Here is a 15,110-nt window from a genome sequence, read left to right on the forward strand (position 1 = left end):
ATGAAAGCCACATAGCAGCCTGAAGACAGACAAATTTGTCTTCCAAACACACAGGGAATAAAGTCAGAACACTGTCAGTGCAAATTTTTATGCCAATATATTTCAACTGTAACTTTAAGGAGACAATGTCAAACATCTGAGATCCAAAAATATGATGCATTTTAAAATGTATATGATTTGTCAGGGAAAGGTCCTCTGGATTTTAAATCTTCCAAGGGAATTTGTACTTTTTAGAGGTTTGAGAAATAAAAATTTCAAAGGCACTATTCGTGGAGGATCTACATTTTGTGCCCCACACAGATTAGTAGACCACCCCCATTCCACCAGCTTTGCTAAAGCAATTAATGTAACAAATGGTGTTCATTAACAAGGAGAATGAGCAAAAAACTTTAGCATAGTGAAATTGAAGACAGCAACAGGTTGTCTCCATTAATGCTACTACCACTCATGTTATATTGGTCACAACTCTAATTTTGACAATTATACGATGTGTGTGTAAAAGTGGTGGATAGTGTATCTCTTTTGAAAGTATTATGATGGTGAAGTGTGTTGAAGCAACTCTGAGGAAATGATGTAGGTTCTTTTTTGTGCTGAATGAACATGCATTTTTGCAACCTTAACAATAAATTAAGGTGAGAAGTTAGTCAGATTTTGTAGAAATGTTTTAGACACTCACAGCCCCCCTCCCCCTCAAAAAAGCTCCCACACTGCTCAAGATTATATGTTTTGTTTAAGAGAATAAATTCCGATGCTTAGGAAAAGAGAAAACAACAAGACTAATTACAGCTTTGCAGTAGTTCTAGGCACAACATGAAGCTTGCTTACTTCTAACTTGCCCTCTACAAAAGGGATTTTGTATATTCATTCTCATGGGATGTGCCAGCAAGTGCAGCTCAGACGGTGGAACCTTCTTCTAGCAGGGCCAGTTACTGCATTCACATACTCATCCTACTTTTCCCTCAGCCTTCCAAGGGCAAATATCAAAGGGGGCACGGCCCTATATGCCATCTCAGTTCCTTCCACCACCTCTTCAAAATCATGAGCTCAAAAGAGCCCGAAGAAAAGGAGAAGGTGGGTGAGGCATGGGAATAGGCAGATTCCATCTTGGACTCTGGCATAAGTAACTTTAATTTCTTCTTTCAGAGTCCTCTGCATAATCCCCACTCATGGGTCAGATTGGCAAGCAATACCTCATCAGCTAAGGGTAGAACTCAGGGTCCTACCTGAATAAAGGTTGAAGTGATGCCCTATCGGCATTTGTTCTGGGCCCAAGATTCTAAAGCATTGTGTTTTGTAAGTATATATACAGAGCTCAAAGTGGCAGGCCAACTGGTTGCTGTGAATGGGACATGTTTAAAGCATGCAATGGAGATATTCTGCTATAGCAATGCCTATGATTTAAATCATAAAAAGGACCAAAATGACATCTAGTTTATAACTTTCTTCTATATATTGTCTGCCTATCACTTCACAACCGTTACCTTAGGTGGATTAAACAATCATAAAGGTGATCCTAAAAAAGATGGGAGACCTGTGAAATTCCTTAGCCCTGTTTAGATAGTACACTAGGGTCTTCTTAGGGCTCCTCTGCAGGGAGCCTTAGTGTGCGGCCAGCAGGTGCGTAAATCTACAACACTCTAGCCTGCTGCATACTAACTAGCCATAAAGTCTCTGCTCTGTACACTACAGGTTCTACAGTGTGCCTTGACATACTGCTGTTACATAGGACTCTTAGTGTACGGGAGCAGGGTCTTCACGGCCAGTTAGTGTGCAGCAGGCTAGAGTGCTATCGAATTAGGCACCAACTCGCCACACACAATCTCTGTGTAAGCAAACTCTTAGTGTTGAGAGCATGTAACTTTCATTCACCCTTACTAATGCGTGGTTGAGGGAAGATAATGGGCAAATTTATAGTTTGGTTAACGTGGGAAAAAAACAAAACTACTACTACTTTGGGTAAGACTCTAGGGTTAGGGTGAAAAACTCCACTTTTTGTCGTTGTGAAATACATTGAACGCAATCTGCCATTAGGGCATGTGACTCACTCACTCCTCTGGCTGATGTTAAGGCAATTAAAATTGCTTTTTTAATTAGGGTTGTCAAGCAACTAAGACAACAAATCGCCATAAATCATGCTGTTAAGCAATAATAGAATACCATTTATTTAAATATTTGTGGATGTTTTCTACATTTTCAAATATATTGAGTTAAATTACAACACAGACTATAGTGTACAGTGCTCACTACATATTTATTTTTTATTACAAATATTTGCACTGTAAAAAACAAAAGAAATAGTATTTCAATTTACCTAACACAAGTACTGAAGCACAATCTCTTTGTCAGGAAAATTAAACTTAGCTGCAGAATTACATGCAAAAAAATAACTGCACTCAAAAAAACCCAAAAACGTTAGAGCCTACAAGTCCTATTTCTTGCTCAGCCAGCTAAGCTTGTTTACATTTGCAGGAGATAATGCTGCCTGCTTGTTTACAATGTCACCTGAAAATGAGAACAGGCTTTCACATGGCACTGTTGTAGCCTGCGTTGTAAGATATTTTCATGCCAGATGTGCTAAAAATTCATATATCCCTTCATGCTTTGACCACCATTCCAGAGGACATGCATCCATGTTGATGATGGGTTCTGCTCGATAACAATCCAAAGCAGTATGGACCGACACAGTTGTTATCATCATCATGAGGCAGATGCCACCAGCAGAAGGTTGATTTTCTTTTTTGGTGGTTCGGGTTCTGTAGCTTCCACATTGGAGTTGCTCTTTTAAGATTTCTGAAAGCATGATTCATATTTCAGCCCTCTCAGATTTTGGAAGGCACTTCCAATTCTTAAACCTTGGGTCGTGTGCTGTTGCTATCTTTAGAAATCTCACACTGGTATCTTTAGCATATCTGGCACATAAATACCTTACAATGCCGGCCACAAAAGTGCCATGTGAACGCCTGTTCTCACTTCCAGGTGACATTGTAAATAAGAAATGGGCAGCATTCTCTCCCGTGAGATAATTTATTTGTCTTAGCAGGTGGCTGAACAATAAGTAGGATTGAGTGGACTTGTAGGCTCTGAAGTTTTACACTGTTTTGTTTTTGAGTGCAGTTATGTAACAAAAAAAATGTGTATTTGTAAGTTACACTTTCACAATAAAGAGATTGCACTGCAGTACTTATGAGACGAATTGAAAAACACTTCGTGTATCATTTTTGAAGTGCAAATATTTGTAATAAAAAATATAAAGTGAGCACTGTACACTTTGTATTCTGTGTTGTAAGTTAATATATTTGAAAATGTAGAAAAAACATCCCAAAATATTTACATTTCAATTGTTATTCTATTATTGTTTAACAGTGTGATTAAAACTGCAGTTAATTGACAGCCCTAATTTTAATAGATAAATGGAATAGTAAACAGTCAGCCATACGTTCAAATGGAGGCTTCATGAGCTAAATTGGAACTGAATTTCACCTATTATCTAGTGTTGTTGAACCTGATGGTGCATAAGGAGGTCTCTGTACAAAAATGAGAGAGTCTATCCAAGCTCTTCTACTTCTTGGGAGTAGAGAAGGGTAATTTGCAGCAGCTTTTCTCTTTAGCTAGAGAGAATCATTGTTCCTGTACGTGACCTGACTGCAAATCTGCACAGTGAACTTCCACTATCACAGTAATGACGCTGGGAAAAAAAACAAAAACAAAAACAAATCCCACACAACTGTAGCCACACCCAGCTCCCCCTCCCACTCACAACTAGCTGCACCTGGACCCTCACCCCATCAACCCCTACTCCCCCTAGCACCCAACCCCCGCTCCACTGAGTCCTCCTCCAGTCTCCCACCTCCCCAGAGACCCAACCACTTTCACCTGAATCCCCTGCAGAGTCCCATTGCTGCCCACACCCAGATTGCCCCACACAGAAACCTCTCATCCCACAGCTGGATCCCCAACCCACATTAAGCCCCTCCACACTTGGATCCTGCCAGGCTGAGCCTGCCCACCCACATCTGGTGCAGAGGGACAGGGCCTTGGGGTGTTTCTGGGGCAGGCACAGCCCTCACACTGTGTCAGGGTCAGGTGAATCCTCACTGCTGAGTCTCTGTATCAGGGGAGTGGGGGCATCAGGGTGCTCTCTCACCTCAATGAAGCCAGTGGCCTGTGCTCCCCATTGCCATGCTGGAGCCACATTTAATTTACTGACAAATAAAATTTGCAGAATTTTAAAATATTGTGCGCAGAATTTAATTTTTTGGTGCAGAACTCCCTCAGGAGTATTTAAAACCAGGTCTCTTCACCTTTGGATTGGCCATTAAACTGGAAGCCAGAATGAAGACTAACTTCTCAAGTATCTCTTAAAAAGGCACTAACATTATTTAGAGGGTTCCAGATCCAGAGAGGTTCACATGTATCTGCTGCTGTTGGAAGGAATTGAGGCAGCAGATGATGTCACACCTCCCTTAAACACTCACCCATAAAATGTCCAGGAAGGCTCAGGGGTGGAGTATAAGTGGCCTGTGAGCACTCTAACAGGCATTGTTAGATGGTTCCAACATCAGAGTTGCACTGGCCAGTGCAACTCAAGTGAGAATATCCACAGGAACCTCAAAGAACCATTCCTATGGCACCTAAATCCAGCCCTGCAGCATCCTTCTAGTCTAATCTATTTTAGTCAAGATTACATGACTACACAATCCGGCAAACACTGAGCCATGGACTCCACTTAGATCAGCATCTCATGATTTGAATCCATGCCCACAGAGGTGGTTTGTTGCATCAATTTGTAAACAAGTTCAACAGTCAGACCAAATAAAGTATCTTATGTTACCCTGATTTACTTACATTAACATCCTCTCGAATTCCTAGAGGTTTGTTTTTCCTGCTGTCACAGAGTAAGTCTGTTATGGTTTCATTGTATATTTCCATATAGGAAACTCTCAGCAGAAACTCCCTACCTGGAATCTAAAGATTAAAGACAAGCATCATCAGATTAGAAGTTGGAGGGGGGGGGGGAGTGCTTTAATGAAAGGAGGCTCAGCTTTTTTCATCGTCTTGGACTATATCTTTACATAGCTTGTTTCACTGACTTTTCCTTTCCTCTTTGCAAATGCACACCATCTCCCTTCTGGTACACAGTCCCATAATTACTTGCAAGGAAAAGTAGTTAGAGACATTTGTGTAGTTTTACCTATCTTTAACGCAATGGGTATTTCACCCCTTTTTGAAAAAAAAAAAGAACTGGTACTCTATTTTTGCCCTTCATTATCTGTAAGATGGGAATAATGATACTAACCTTCTTTGTAAAGTGCTTTGAGACCTGCTGATGAAAACCCCAATTTAAGAGCTGGATATTAGTTCTCCCCTCTGCATGTTTCCCTGCTGCTAGACTACCTTCTCCTGCTCTTTCTTCTAAACCTAATCCCCTGTTGAGTGGCTCTCTTCTCCACATCTACTTCCCTGTTATTTGATTGCCTTCTCTCCAGCCATCTGGTCCTCTTCTTCCTCTGTTTGACTGAATGTACTTTCCAGCAGCCATCTTCCCTTTTCCCTGCTCCCGCCCAGATATTCATCTCCAGCTGATGGCTAACAGCTTTAATCCCACTGGTGCCTCTGGTACCCATGACCAGTTTTATCTTTTCCAGGCCCTAAGGCTCTTTGCAATGAAAGAGGAAGTAGCATCCTGTACCATGTAACCTACTAGCTCTTCAGACCATAAGCAAGCATTGTGTTTTGGAAACTAGTTTTTTAGTTTATATCTTCCTCTGACTTCTCATAAAATGGGTGCTCTTCTATTGTCAAACTCATAGACTAAACCATAATTTATTAATGCCCTCTCCCACAATCCATAAATGGCACTGGGAATATCTTGCATTACACTGAGGCCCAATCCATACAGCTTGTTGTGCCCAGGCCCCACTGACTTCAGTGGGGCTTCATGCAGGTGCAGTTGTCAGTCTGCACGCTATAGGTCTGGATGCACATGCCTATGAAGCAAACAGTACTGCTTCTTGAGTACAAGGGGGGCTGCCAGTGTTGCACATCTGAGTTGGCGATAACCATGGCCATCCCCCATTAGCTTCTGAGCGCATGAAACACACATGGCACTTTTAAGCGGTGTGGTAAGTTTTTTTTCTTGGCATGCTTTTCCAATGCACACCCATCCTAAGGTATTGTAATTGCTGCTGCACTGCACAGAAAGTATGCCTCCAGCTTTCACTATTTAGTCATTGCATCTCCTCACAAACCCTCTCCCCAGAACACTTGTGGCTGTGTTCTGTAAGCCAGACCAGATACTTGAAGACCAGAAGGGACCATTAAACTATGAGTCTCTGAACCTCTTATGCAAAGCTCTGTAGTTTGTGATTACGCTAAGTATTTCTTCCACTGTCTGTTTTTCATCTTTTAGAAAAAAAATTTCGAGAGGTGAGTTTAGAGTGTACTAATCCAATGCATATGAGACCTAGTCTTCATAACAACCAGATATTGAACTTGATATTTTATTTAAAGTTTTAATCAAGGTTCAATGGGAAATAGATATTGAAATAGAGAGCTGGCTTGGGGATCTGCATGGATCGGACCCCTGCTACTAGTGACAGGGGACAGCTTTCCCAAATTTCACGCAAGGATATGTATCACAGCAAAGCACTGCAACACGACATCACATGTAACTTGTTTCCATCTGAAGTCCTCTGTTACCAAGTCCCCTTCTTAACATTTTTGTATAGAATCCAAGTGACAATAATTTAGCTGTAATACTTACTTCACAAATAATTTTGAAGACATCTTGAACTGCTTTAGGTATAATACCCGTAGACTTGTCACTCCCCATCATCGTATACGTTTTTCCTGAGGCGGTCTGCCCATAGGCAAAAATAGTGCCTAGAAAGAAGAACAAATGTTAACTGACCACTACGCAAAACTTTCTACAAATAAGGTAAGTGTAAAAATATGAAACTTACCATTATATCCTTGGACAGCAGACTTTATAATTGGAACAGCTACACCTTCATATACTTGTTGGGTGCTGTCATTCGAATGAAAGACGCAATCTTAAAAAGAAATTTTTTTTAAAAAGCTGCACAACGAGTTGAGAAAAAATGAACTTCCCTCGTACTCAATTTTGGCAGCTTTTCATCCAACAGGACTGAGACCTTGATGCCCCAAAACCAACTCTTTTGCAGGATGATGCCAAAATATTTTATGCAAGTTTAACTGATTGTCTAAAACCAACTGACGCAAAAACAGAATATAACAATGTAATAGGTAAAGTGCAGGAAACTTGGATATAGAGCTGAAAAGATGCTAGAAACAGTTAAATAGCATAACCATAATTACTAGGTTATCTACTGTGATCTGAAGCAAGGAAGGAAGGGAAGTCATTTAAGTCAGATTTGAAGATCTGATCCAGCTCTTGGTTATGCCCGACTTCCTCGGACAAATCTTACGGCACAGTCACACCACCTCCCTGAATGACATTAGCTAAGCTGACAGAAGCATTCTTGTCAGTATAGCTGCATCAAGAGGAACAACAGCTAAGTCAGCTCTAAGGGGTGTGATTCCCCCCCCCCCCACATTGCTAGCAGACACATATGTTGTCAAGACTCTATAGCATAGACTAGGCATTACTCTAGCCCAGTGGTTCCCAAACTGGGGTTCATGAAAAATGTTACAGGAGGTTCCCGGGAAAAAAATTCCTCATGGCGGACAGAGTTGTCCCTAGGGATCCTGAGCAGCACGGGGCCTGCAGCCTGGAACCCCTGGATTTCCAAGAGCTAAGCAGATCAAAGCAAGCATATCTATCACACTGATATTTAAACTTCAAGACTCCTTGTAAGAAATGGAAAGGGAGGTGAATATTGTTTTGCTGTTCTTAAAATTAAATAGGCAGCTAGTATTGTTTTTAAAAATTATTATGAAGAACAAGTTTAAGCTTTGTTGTAAAGTGCGTTGTTTGTCTGGACTGCTCAAGCCCCGAATGCTTGTGTAGGAGGAACTCTTTGGATTGGCTTCTTAAATACCTTCATGCTGTTTCACATCTGATACTCCTTGATGAAACATAGGAGCCTTGTCTCATAACAGGCTTATTCAAAGTGATACAAACTACAGAAGGTGAGATCGTGGAAGAGTGTTGCCCTTTCATAATGTAATACATAAGAACATAAGAATGGCCATACTGGGTCAGACCAAAGGTCCATCCAACCCAGTATCCTGTCTACTGACAGTGGCCAGTGCCAGGTACCCTAGAGGGAGTAAACCTAACAGGTAGCGATCAGTGATCTCTCTCCTGCCATCCATCTCCACCCTCTGACAGAGGCTAGGGACATCATTCCTTACCCATCCTGGCTAATAGCCATTAATGGACTTAGCCTCCATGAATTTACCCAGTTCTCTTTTAAATGCTGTTATAGTCCTAGCCTTCACAACTTCCTTAGGCAAAGAGTTCACACAGCACACAGTCAACTTGTGGAAGAACTTTCATGTATTCGTTTTAAACTTTCTGTCTATTAATTTCATTTGGTGGCCCCTACTTCTTATATTATGGGAACAAGTAAATAACTTTTCCTTATTCACTTTCTCCACACTTTCTCATGATTTTATATACCTCAGTCATATTCCGCCCCCAGCCCGTCTCCTTTTTTCCAAGCTGAAAAGTCCTAGCCTCTTTAATCTCTCCTCATATGGGACCTGTTCCAAGCACCTAATCGTTTTAGTTGCCCTTTTCTGAACCTTTTCTAATGCCAGTATATCTTTTTTTGAGATGAAAGGACCACATCTGTACACAGTACAGACACATTTGTTGACCCCTTCAAAGAACTCTAATAGATTAGTAAGACACGATTTCCCGTTACAGAAACCATGTTGACTTTTGCCCAACAATTTATATTTTTCTATGTGTCTGACAATTGTATTCTTTACTATTGTTTCAACTAATTTGTCAGGTACAGATGTTAGATTTACCGGTCTGTAATTACCAGGATCACCTCTAGAGACCTTTTTAAATATTGACATTACATTAGCTATCTTCCAGTCATTGGGCACAGAAGCTGATTTAAAGGACATATTTTATAGTTTCGCAATTTCACATTTGAGCTCTTTCAGAACTCTTGGGTGAATGCCATCTGGTCCCAGTGATTTATTACAATTAAGTTTATCAATTAATTCCAAAACCTCCTCTAGTGACACTTCAATCTGTGACAATTTCTCAGATTTGTCACCTACAAAAGCCAGCTCAGGTTTGGGAATCTCCCTAACATCCTCAGCTGTGAAGACTGAAGCAAAGAATTCATTTAGTTTCACTGCAATGACTATCATCTTTAAGTGCTCCTTTTCTATCTCGATCGTCCAAGGACCTCACTGGTTGTTTAGCAGGCTTCCTGCTTCTGATGTACTTAAACATTTTTTATTACCACCTTTGGAGTTTTTGGCTAGCTGTTATTTAAACTCCTTTTTGGCTTTTCTTATTGCATTTTTACACTTAATTTGGCACTGTTTATGTGCCTTTCTATTTACCTCACTAGGATTTGACTTCCACTTTTTAAAAGATGCCTTTTTATCTCTCACTGCTTCTTTTACATGGTTAAGCCACGGTGGCTCTTTTTTAGTTCTTTTACTGTGTTTTTTAATTTGGAGTATATATTTAAGTTGAGCCTCTATTATGGTGTCTTTGAAAAGTGTCCATGCAGCTTGCAAAGATTTCACTCTAGTCACTGTCTCTTTTAATTTCTATTTAACTAACCTCATTTTTGCCAAGTTCCCCTTTCTGAAATTAAATGCCACAGTATTATGCTGTTGAGGTGTTCTTCCCACCACACGAATGTTAAATGTTATTATATTATGGTGACTATTTCCAAGCAGTCCTGTTATAGTCACCTCTTGGACCAGATCCTGTGCTCCACTCAGGACTGAATCGAGAGTTGCCTCTCCCCTTGTGGATTCCTGTACCAGCTGCTCCAATAAGCAATCATTTAAGGTATCAAGAAATTTTGTCTCTGCGTTTCATTTGATTCTAATAAAAATACTGTAATGATAAAATAATAATAAATAGTGTGTAATAAGCATGTCATAAAAACAAATTTTATATTTCCAAGATCACTGCTTTTATAATTTATACTCCAGTAAAGGAGAAAATCCCTGGAAATATTCATTTTTAGGAGGAGGTTCACGAGACTTGACATTTTATTGAAAGGGGTTCACAGGTTGTTAAAGTTTGGGAACCACTGCTCTAGCCCCTGCCACAGTTCTCCATCTCTAACATGGCAATTATACTTCCCAACACAGGGGCTTTATTATTCTCATAGAACAGAGCACCGTAAAAAAAAAATTCACATCACAACGAACACCACGACACAACACATGAGAGTCACTGGCCAGCAATCTTCCTCTACAGTTTGCGATCTTCAAGCAACCTTGAGAAGCATGCTACACTGCACATCCTGTTCAGTCAGTCACAGGGGTGATGAGGATAAAATTAAATTAATGATTGTCAGTAGATCAGATACAACAGTAATGAGGGCCATATAAGCGCCTAAATAGATAGATGTTTCTTAATTACCATAATTAAAAGCTCTTGTACCATCCACTTGTAAAACTGTACAATTTTCACTTTTCCAATGAAGTTGTACTTTATCTCCAGATGCTTCATTTTCTCTAAAAAGGAACAAGAGATATTTTATTAATCTAATTAGAGATCAGAACAGAAATAATGTTAAAATATGTGTACAAAATGAAGTTCTTTTAAAGAAGAAATTCCCTTAGTGCTAGGTAAGTAATATTCAGCTTAACTGAACAGATTTTCATCAATAGAAGATGAGAAGCATAAATCATTGCCACCTACGACATCCACTCAAGAACACACAAGTTCCACATTTGACTCATTGTGCATCTATGAACCTGTTTTCCAGCATACAAGCTTATAACATGAGTAAGTTGCTGCAATTCAGACTCTTCTCTCAATAAATGAAACAAAAGACCAATCTCAGAGGTGAAGCAAAGTGAAGTTTATCCAATATCTACTAGCCCATAAATCAGTCCACTAGCAAAAAATTGTTCTAACCATTTAAGGAATAAGACAGCCGTGCTCTGTAATTCCCTACGTCAACTTTCTATTTCATACCTTTGTTAGAAGTTTTATTATGCCTGTCATACTTTGGGTCTCATCTTCTCTTCTTTATTCTACTTTGCCCTCTTTTCATCTCTTTTCTTCCTGCTTTGTGGAAAGTGTCCGCTTCCTCATTTTCTCCTCTCCCTACAGACCCTGACATCTTTTTCCAGCTTTATGGCACATTGCTTTCTTTGCCTCTTTACCTAGGTTTTGTCTTTCCCACTTCTTCTCCAAGTATCATATCGAGTCTCCAAATACTGCCATATCTAGTCAATTTCTTCCCCCAACACATAAGAGGCACCAGATCTATTCACACCTCCTTTTTACAGAAGGATTGAAGAGTATACCGGACACTCAGTCAGCTAAACTAAAATGAGGCCTCCCCGTTATCGGGGGCAATGCCCAGGTGAGGCGCCAAACCTAGGAAAGGTCTGGCTCGTAGTAGCTCAACTGGCAAGTCTTTACTCCTTCCAGTTACAAAAGCTGCTCTTCAAGATGTGAGCCAGAGAGGTCAGCAAAGCGGCAGCGGCCTGAATCTGCCGAGAGCCCCGAACCACAGACCCCGCCCCAGCTGTAACTACCCCCCGCAGCCCCCCTGCGTTTACGGGCGCTTTTCTTCAGTGCCACAGCGCTTACACCGGCTCTGCCACGGCACTGAGCTCCTGACCCGGGCGCACAACCCCCTGCCCTGCCCTGCCCGGGGCGTACACCCTCACCGGCACCGGCTCCCTGGGCCTGCTGAGCGCAGCTCCCCCACCCTGCGGGCAAGCGGAGGCTGGGGCAGGGCGGGCCCCGCCGGGGGCAGTTCTGGGCAGGGCCGGACACCCCTTCCCAGGGGATCGAAGAGCCCCCATAGGGCCGAGCGCCGGGCAGCTGCAGAGCGGGGCAAGGCGGGGTCCCGGGGCAGGACCGAGCCCGGGGGGACGGGGAGAGGGCTCTGGTGCCCCGCAGTCACCTGGCGATGAGCGGCTGCATCCGCACGCAGACCGTCACGGCTCCCTCCTCCGCCATCGCCCCGCTGTGCGTCACGCCGTGGAGAGCTGCTGGGACAAACCGCTGCCCCCTCGGCTCCCCAACCCAGACCACGTCCACCGGCTGCGTCGGCAACGGCCGCCAGAGTTTGAATTCCTCTCGGGCTAGTTTCCTATTGGTCCTTCCCGGACAGGCACTTCCGGAATTCGGACTGTACCACTGTCAAGTGCGCTCACAGGGAGGCGGCTGGTACAAGCCCCGTTTAGACAGTCGCTTTGTGGGGTTTAAAGGGCAGGAATGTTCCATGGGGGTCAAACAGCGATGTTCTTACAGCCCAGGAAACGGGAGTAGCTCGAGAAACTCCAGCTTCTCAGCGTGCAAAGCCGCATCCTTTCTCCCCGCCCCTCTCATAGCCGGGACTTACTGCACGCTGGGAATTGTACTGGGTGACACTGCATAGGGTTCTGCTCGCTGTGGGTGTTGTATGGCATGTCACGGTTAGGTCAGGTTGGTGAAATAATAGCTTTGCCTAGACTTTGTTGTCTCATGGACACCACACAGCTGCAGCACCTCCATCTGCACAGGTTAGCCTGAGAAGTTATGGGAGATCTGCCCCACATCATTTCTAGGGCCCTACCAACTTCATGGCCATGAAAAATGTGCTACAGACTGAAATCTGGTCTCCCCTTGTGAATTTTGGTCTTTTGTATGCTTTTACCCTATACTATACACATTTAATGGGGGAGACTAGTGTTCCTCAAATTGGGGGTCCCCAGCCAAAAGCGAGTTGGGGGGGGAGAGTCCACAAGGTTATTTTCTGGCGGTTGTCGTATGGCCACTGCTGCGCTGCCTTCAGAACTGGGTGGCTGGAAAGTGGTGGCTGTTGGCCATGCACCCAGCTCTGAAGGCAGCACCTTGCCAGCAGCAGCACAGAAGTAAGGGTAGCAATACCATACCATGCCATGCTTACTCTGTGCTGGTGTTGGCAGTGACTCTGCCTTCAGAGTTGGGGTCCTGGTTAGCAGCCACTGCTCTCCAGCTGCCCAGCTCTGAAGGCAGCCTGCTGCCACACAGCAGCACAGAAGTAAGGGTAGCAGTACTTTAACCCACCCTACAATAACCTGAAACCCCCCCCCCCCTTGCAAATTCCTTTTTGGGTAAGGACCTCTACAATTACAACACCATGAAATTTCAGATTTAAATACTGAAATCATTTACTATTTTAAAAACCCTATGGCCATAAAATTGACCAAAATGGACCGCAAATTTGGTAGGGCCCTAATCATTTATGTTGATGTGAGTTTTGCCATTGATTGCACTAGGAGCAGAATTGAGCCCTAAATTCTTTTGCAATAATTTTGTGATATACAGTAAGCCTTTAGTAATTAACTGTCTAGTTATTATGATGTTACAGATTTAATATTTGATCTTGAAAGCCATTCAGGTCAACAGAGCTCAGATATTTTTACCACCTCCAGTATTAGATGATACCGGTATACAAACACCAGAATACCTTTGCTGCTACTGGTTTACAGGTCCTAATACAGGACAGGCCTCTAAGTGTATCCTTTCAATGGCATATGTATAATACAGATGTAGATGATCTGGTAGTAAATCACTGGTCCTAATTTTTCTAATGTAAGTGCAGCCCTAAAACTGCTTTTTTTGAACGTAGTCACTTTTGAAAATTCAGGTTGACAGTGTTCCCTTTAACAGAGGAATAAGATGCAAGAAAATGCCAGTACATCTCACACAACAGAGATTTTTCAGAATATTGTCCTTAATGAGAATGTGGCGTGAAAAAACAGAAAACATGATAAATTAGCAAAACTGTCTCTGAATAGTGTTCTCCGGAGTTTGACATGAGACCCTAATCAGCTTCTATGATCCATTTTTCATAAAGAAACGTTAATAAAAATGGGACGTATGCAATTGATTAGAGATTTTCTGAAACTCTTGTAAGTATATGCATAGATCAAGATAAATAGCTATCACAAATGTGGCTCAAGCACTGGGTTGCTGAACACACCATCAGTGAGTGCTCAGCCCCTTGAAATATTTGGCTCCAAGAGTCCAATCCTGCCCCGCACTGAAGTCAGTGACAAAATTCCCATGGCACCCACCAACTGAAAAGAACAACAAAGAGTTCTTTCTCTCAGCTGCTGACTCTCAACAGCCCATCCATCCCACATATCTGGGAATACAAAGTAAATGTATCAGAGGGTAGCCGTGTTAGTCTGGATCTGTAAAACTAGCAAAGAATCCTGTGGCACCTTATAGACTAACAGACGTTTTGGAGCATGAGCTTTCGTGGGTGAATACCCACTTCCTCAGATGCATGTGAGATGCATGCATCTGAGGAAGTGGGTATTCACCCACGAAAGCTCATGCTCCAAAACGTCTGTTAGTCTATAAGGTGCCACAGGATTCTTTGCTGCTTTTAAAGTAAATGTAAAGTTTTTACAAAGTCAGTATTTCACAACCTTTTTTTAATTTTCAGCACTCTAGGAACCAGAGCAGAAGGACTCTTTGTGAGCCTGCACCTGGTGTAGTGATTGACACCCAATCCGCAGGGATCAGTTCTGGGTCCAGTTCTATTCAATATCTTCATCAATGATTTAGATAATCGTATAGAGAGTACACTTACAAAGTTTGCAGATGATACCAAGCTGGGAGAGGTTGCAAGTGCTTTGGAATGATCTGGACAAACTGGAGAAATGGTCTGAAGTAAATAGGATGAAATTCAATAAGGTCAAATGCAAAATACTTCACTTAGGAAGGAACAATCAGTTGCACACATACAAAATGGTAAATGACTGCCTAGGAAGGAGTACTGTAGAAAGGTATCTGGGGGTCATAGTGGATCATAAGCTAAATATGAGTCAACGGTGTAACACTGTTGCAAAAAAAGGGAACATGATTCTGGGCTGCATTAGCAGGAGTGTTGTAAGCAAGACACAGGAAGTAATTCTTCTGCTCAACTCCATGCTGATTAGGCCTCAACTAGACTGTTCTGGATGCCACATTTCAGGAA

The 15,110-nt window shown here is 42.3% G+C and overlaps 1 protein-coding gene across 4 annotated transcripts in view; it reads right to left on the reverse strand.

Annotated features, from left to right (window-relative positions):
- Nucleotides 1-12,221, reverse strand: part of CENPE (centromere protein E) — an 85,073-nt gene extending 72,852 nt beyond the window's left edge. For all 4 annotated transcript variants that reach the window (XM_030564467.1, XM_030564468.1, XM_030564469.1 and 1 more), the window contains exons 1-5: nt 12,060-12,221; nt 10,556-10,650; nt 6,963-7,052; nt 6,764-6,882; nt 4,846-4,965 (exon numbers count right to left, since the gene is read on the reverse strand). In XM_030564467.1, coding sequence (XP_030420327.1) covers nt 4,846-4,965; nt 6,764-6,882; nt 6,963-7,052; nt 10,556-10,650; nt 12,060-12,115 — 480 coding nt within the window. In that variant the 5' untranslated portion in view covers nt 12,116-12,221. The remainder of the gene's footprint in view (nt 1-4,845; nt 4,966-6,763; nt 6,883-6,962; nt 7,053-10,555; nt 10,651-12,059) is intronic.
- Nucleotides 12,222-15,110: the final 2,889 nt, after the last annotated feature.

Source organism: Gopherus evgoodei, chromosome 5 (genome assembly GCF_007399415.2).
Source record: "Gopherus evgoodei ecotype Sinaloan lineage chromosome 5, rGopEvg1_v1.p, whole genome shotgun sequence".
Classification (NCBI taxonomy): domain Eukaryota; kingdom Metazoa; phylum Chordata; order Testudines; family Testudinidae; genus Gopherus; species Gopherus evgoodei.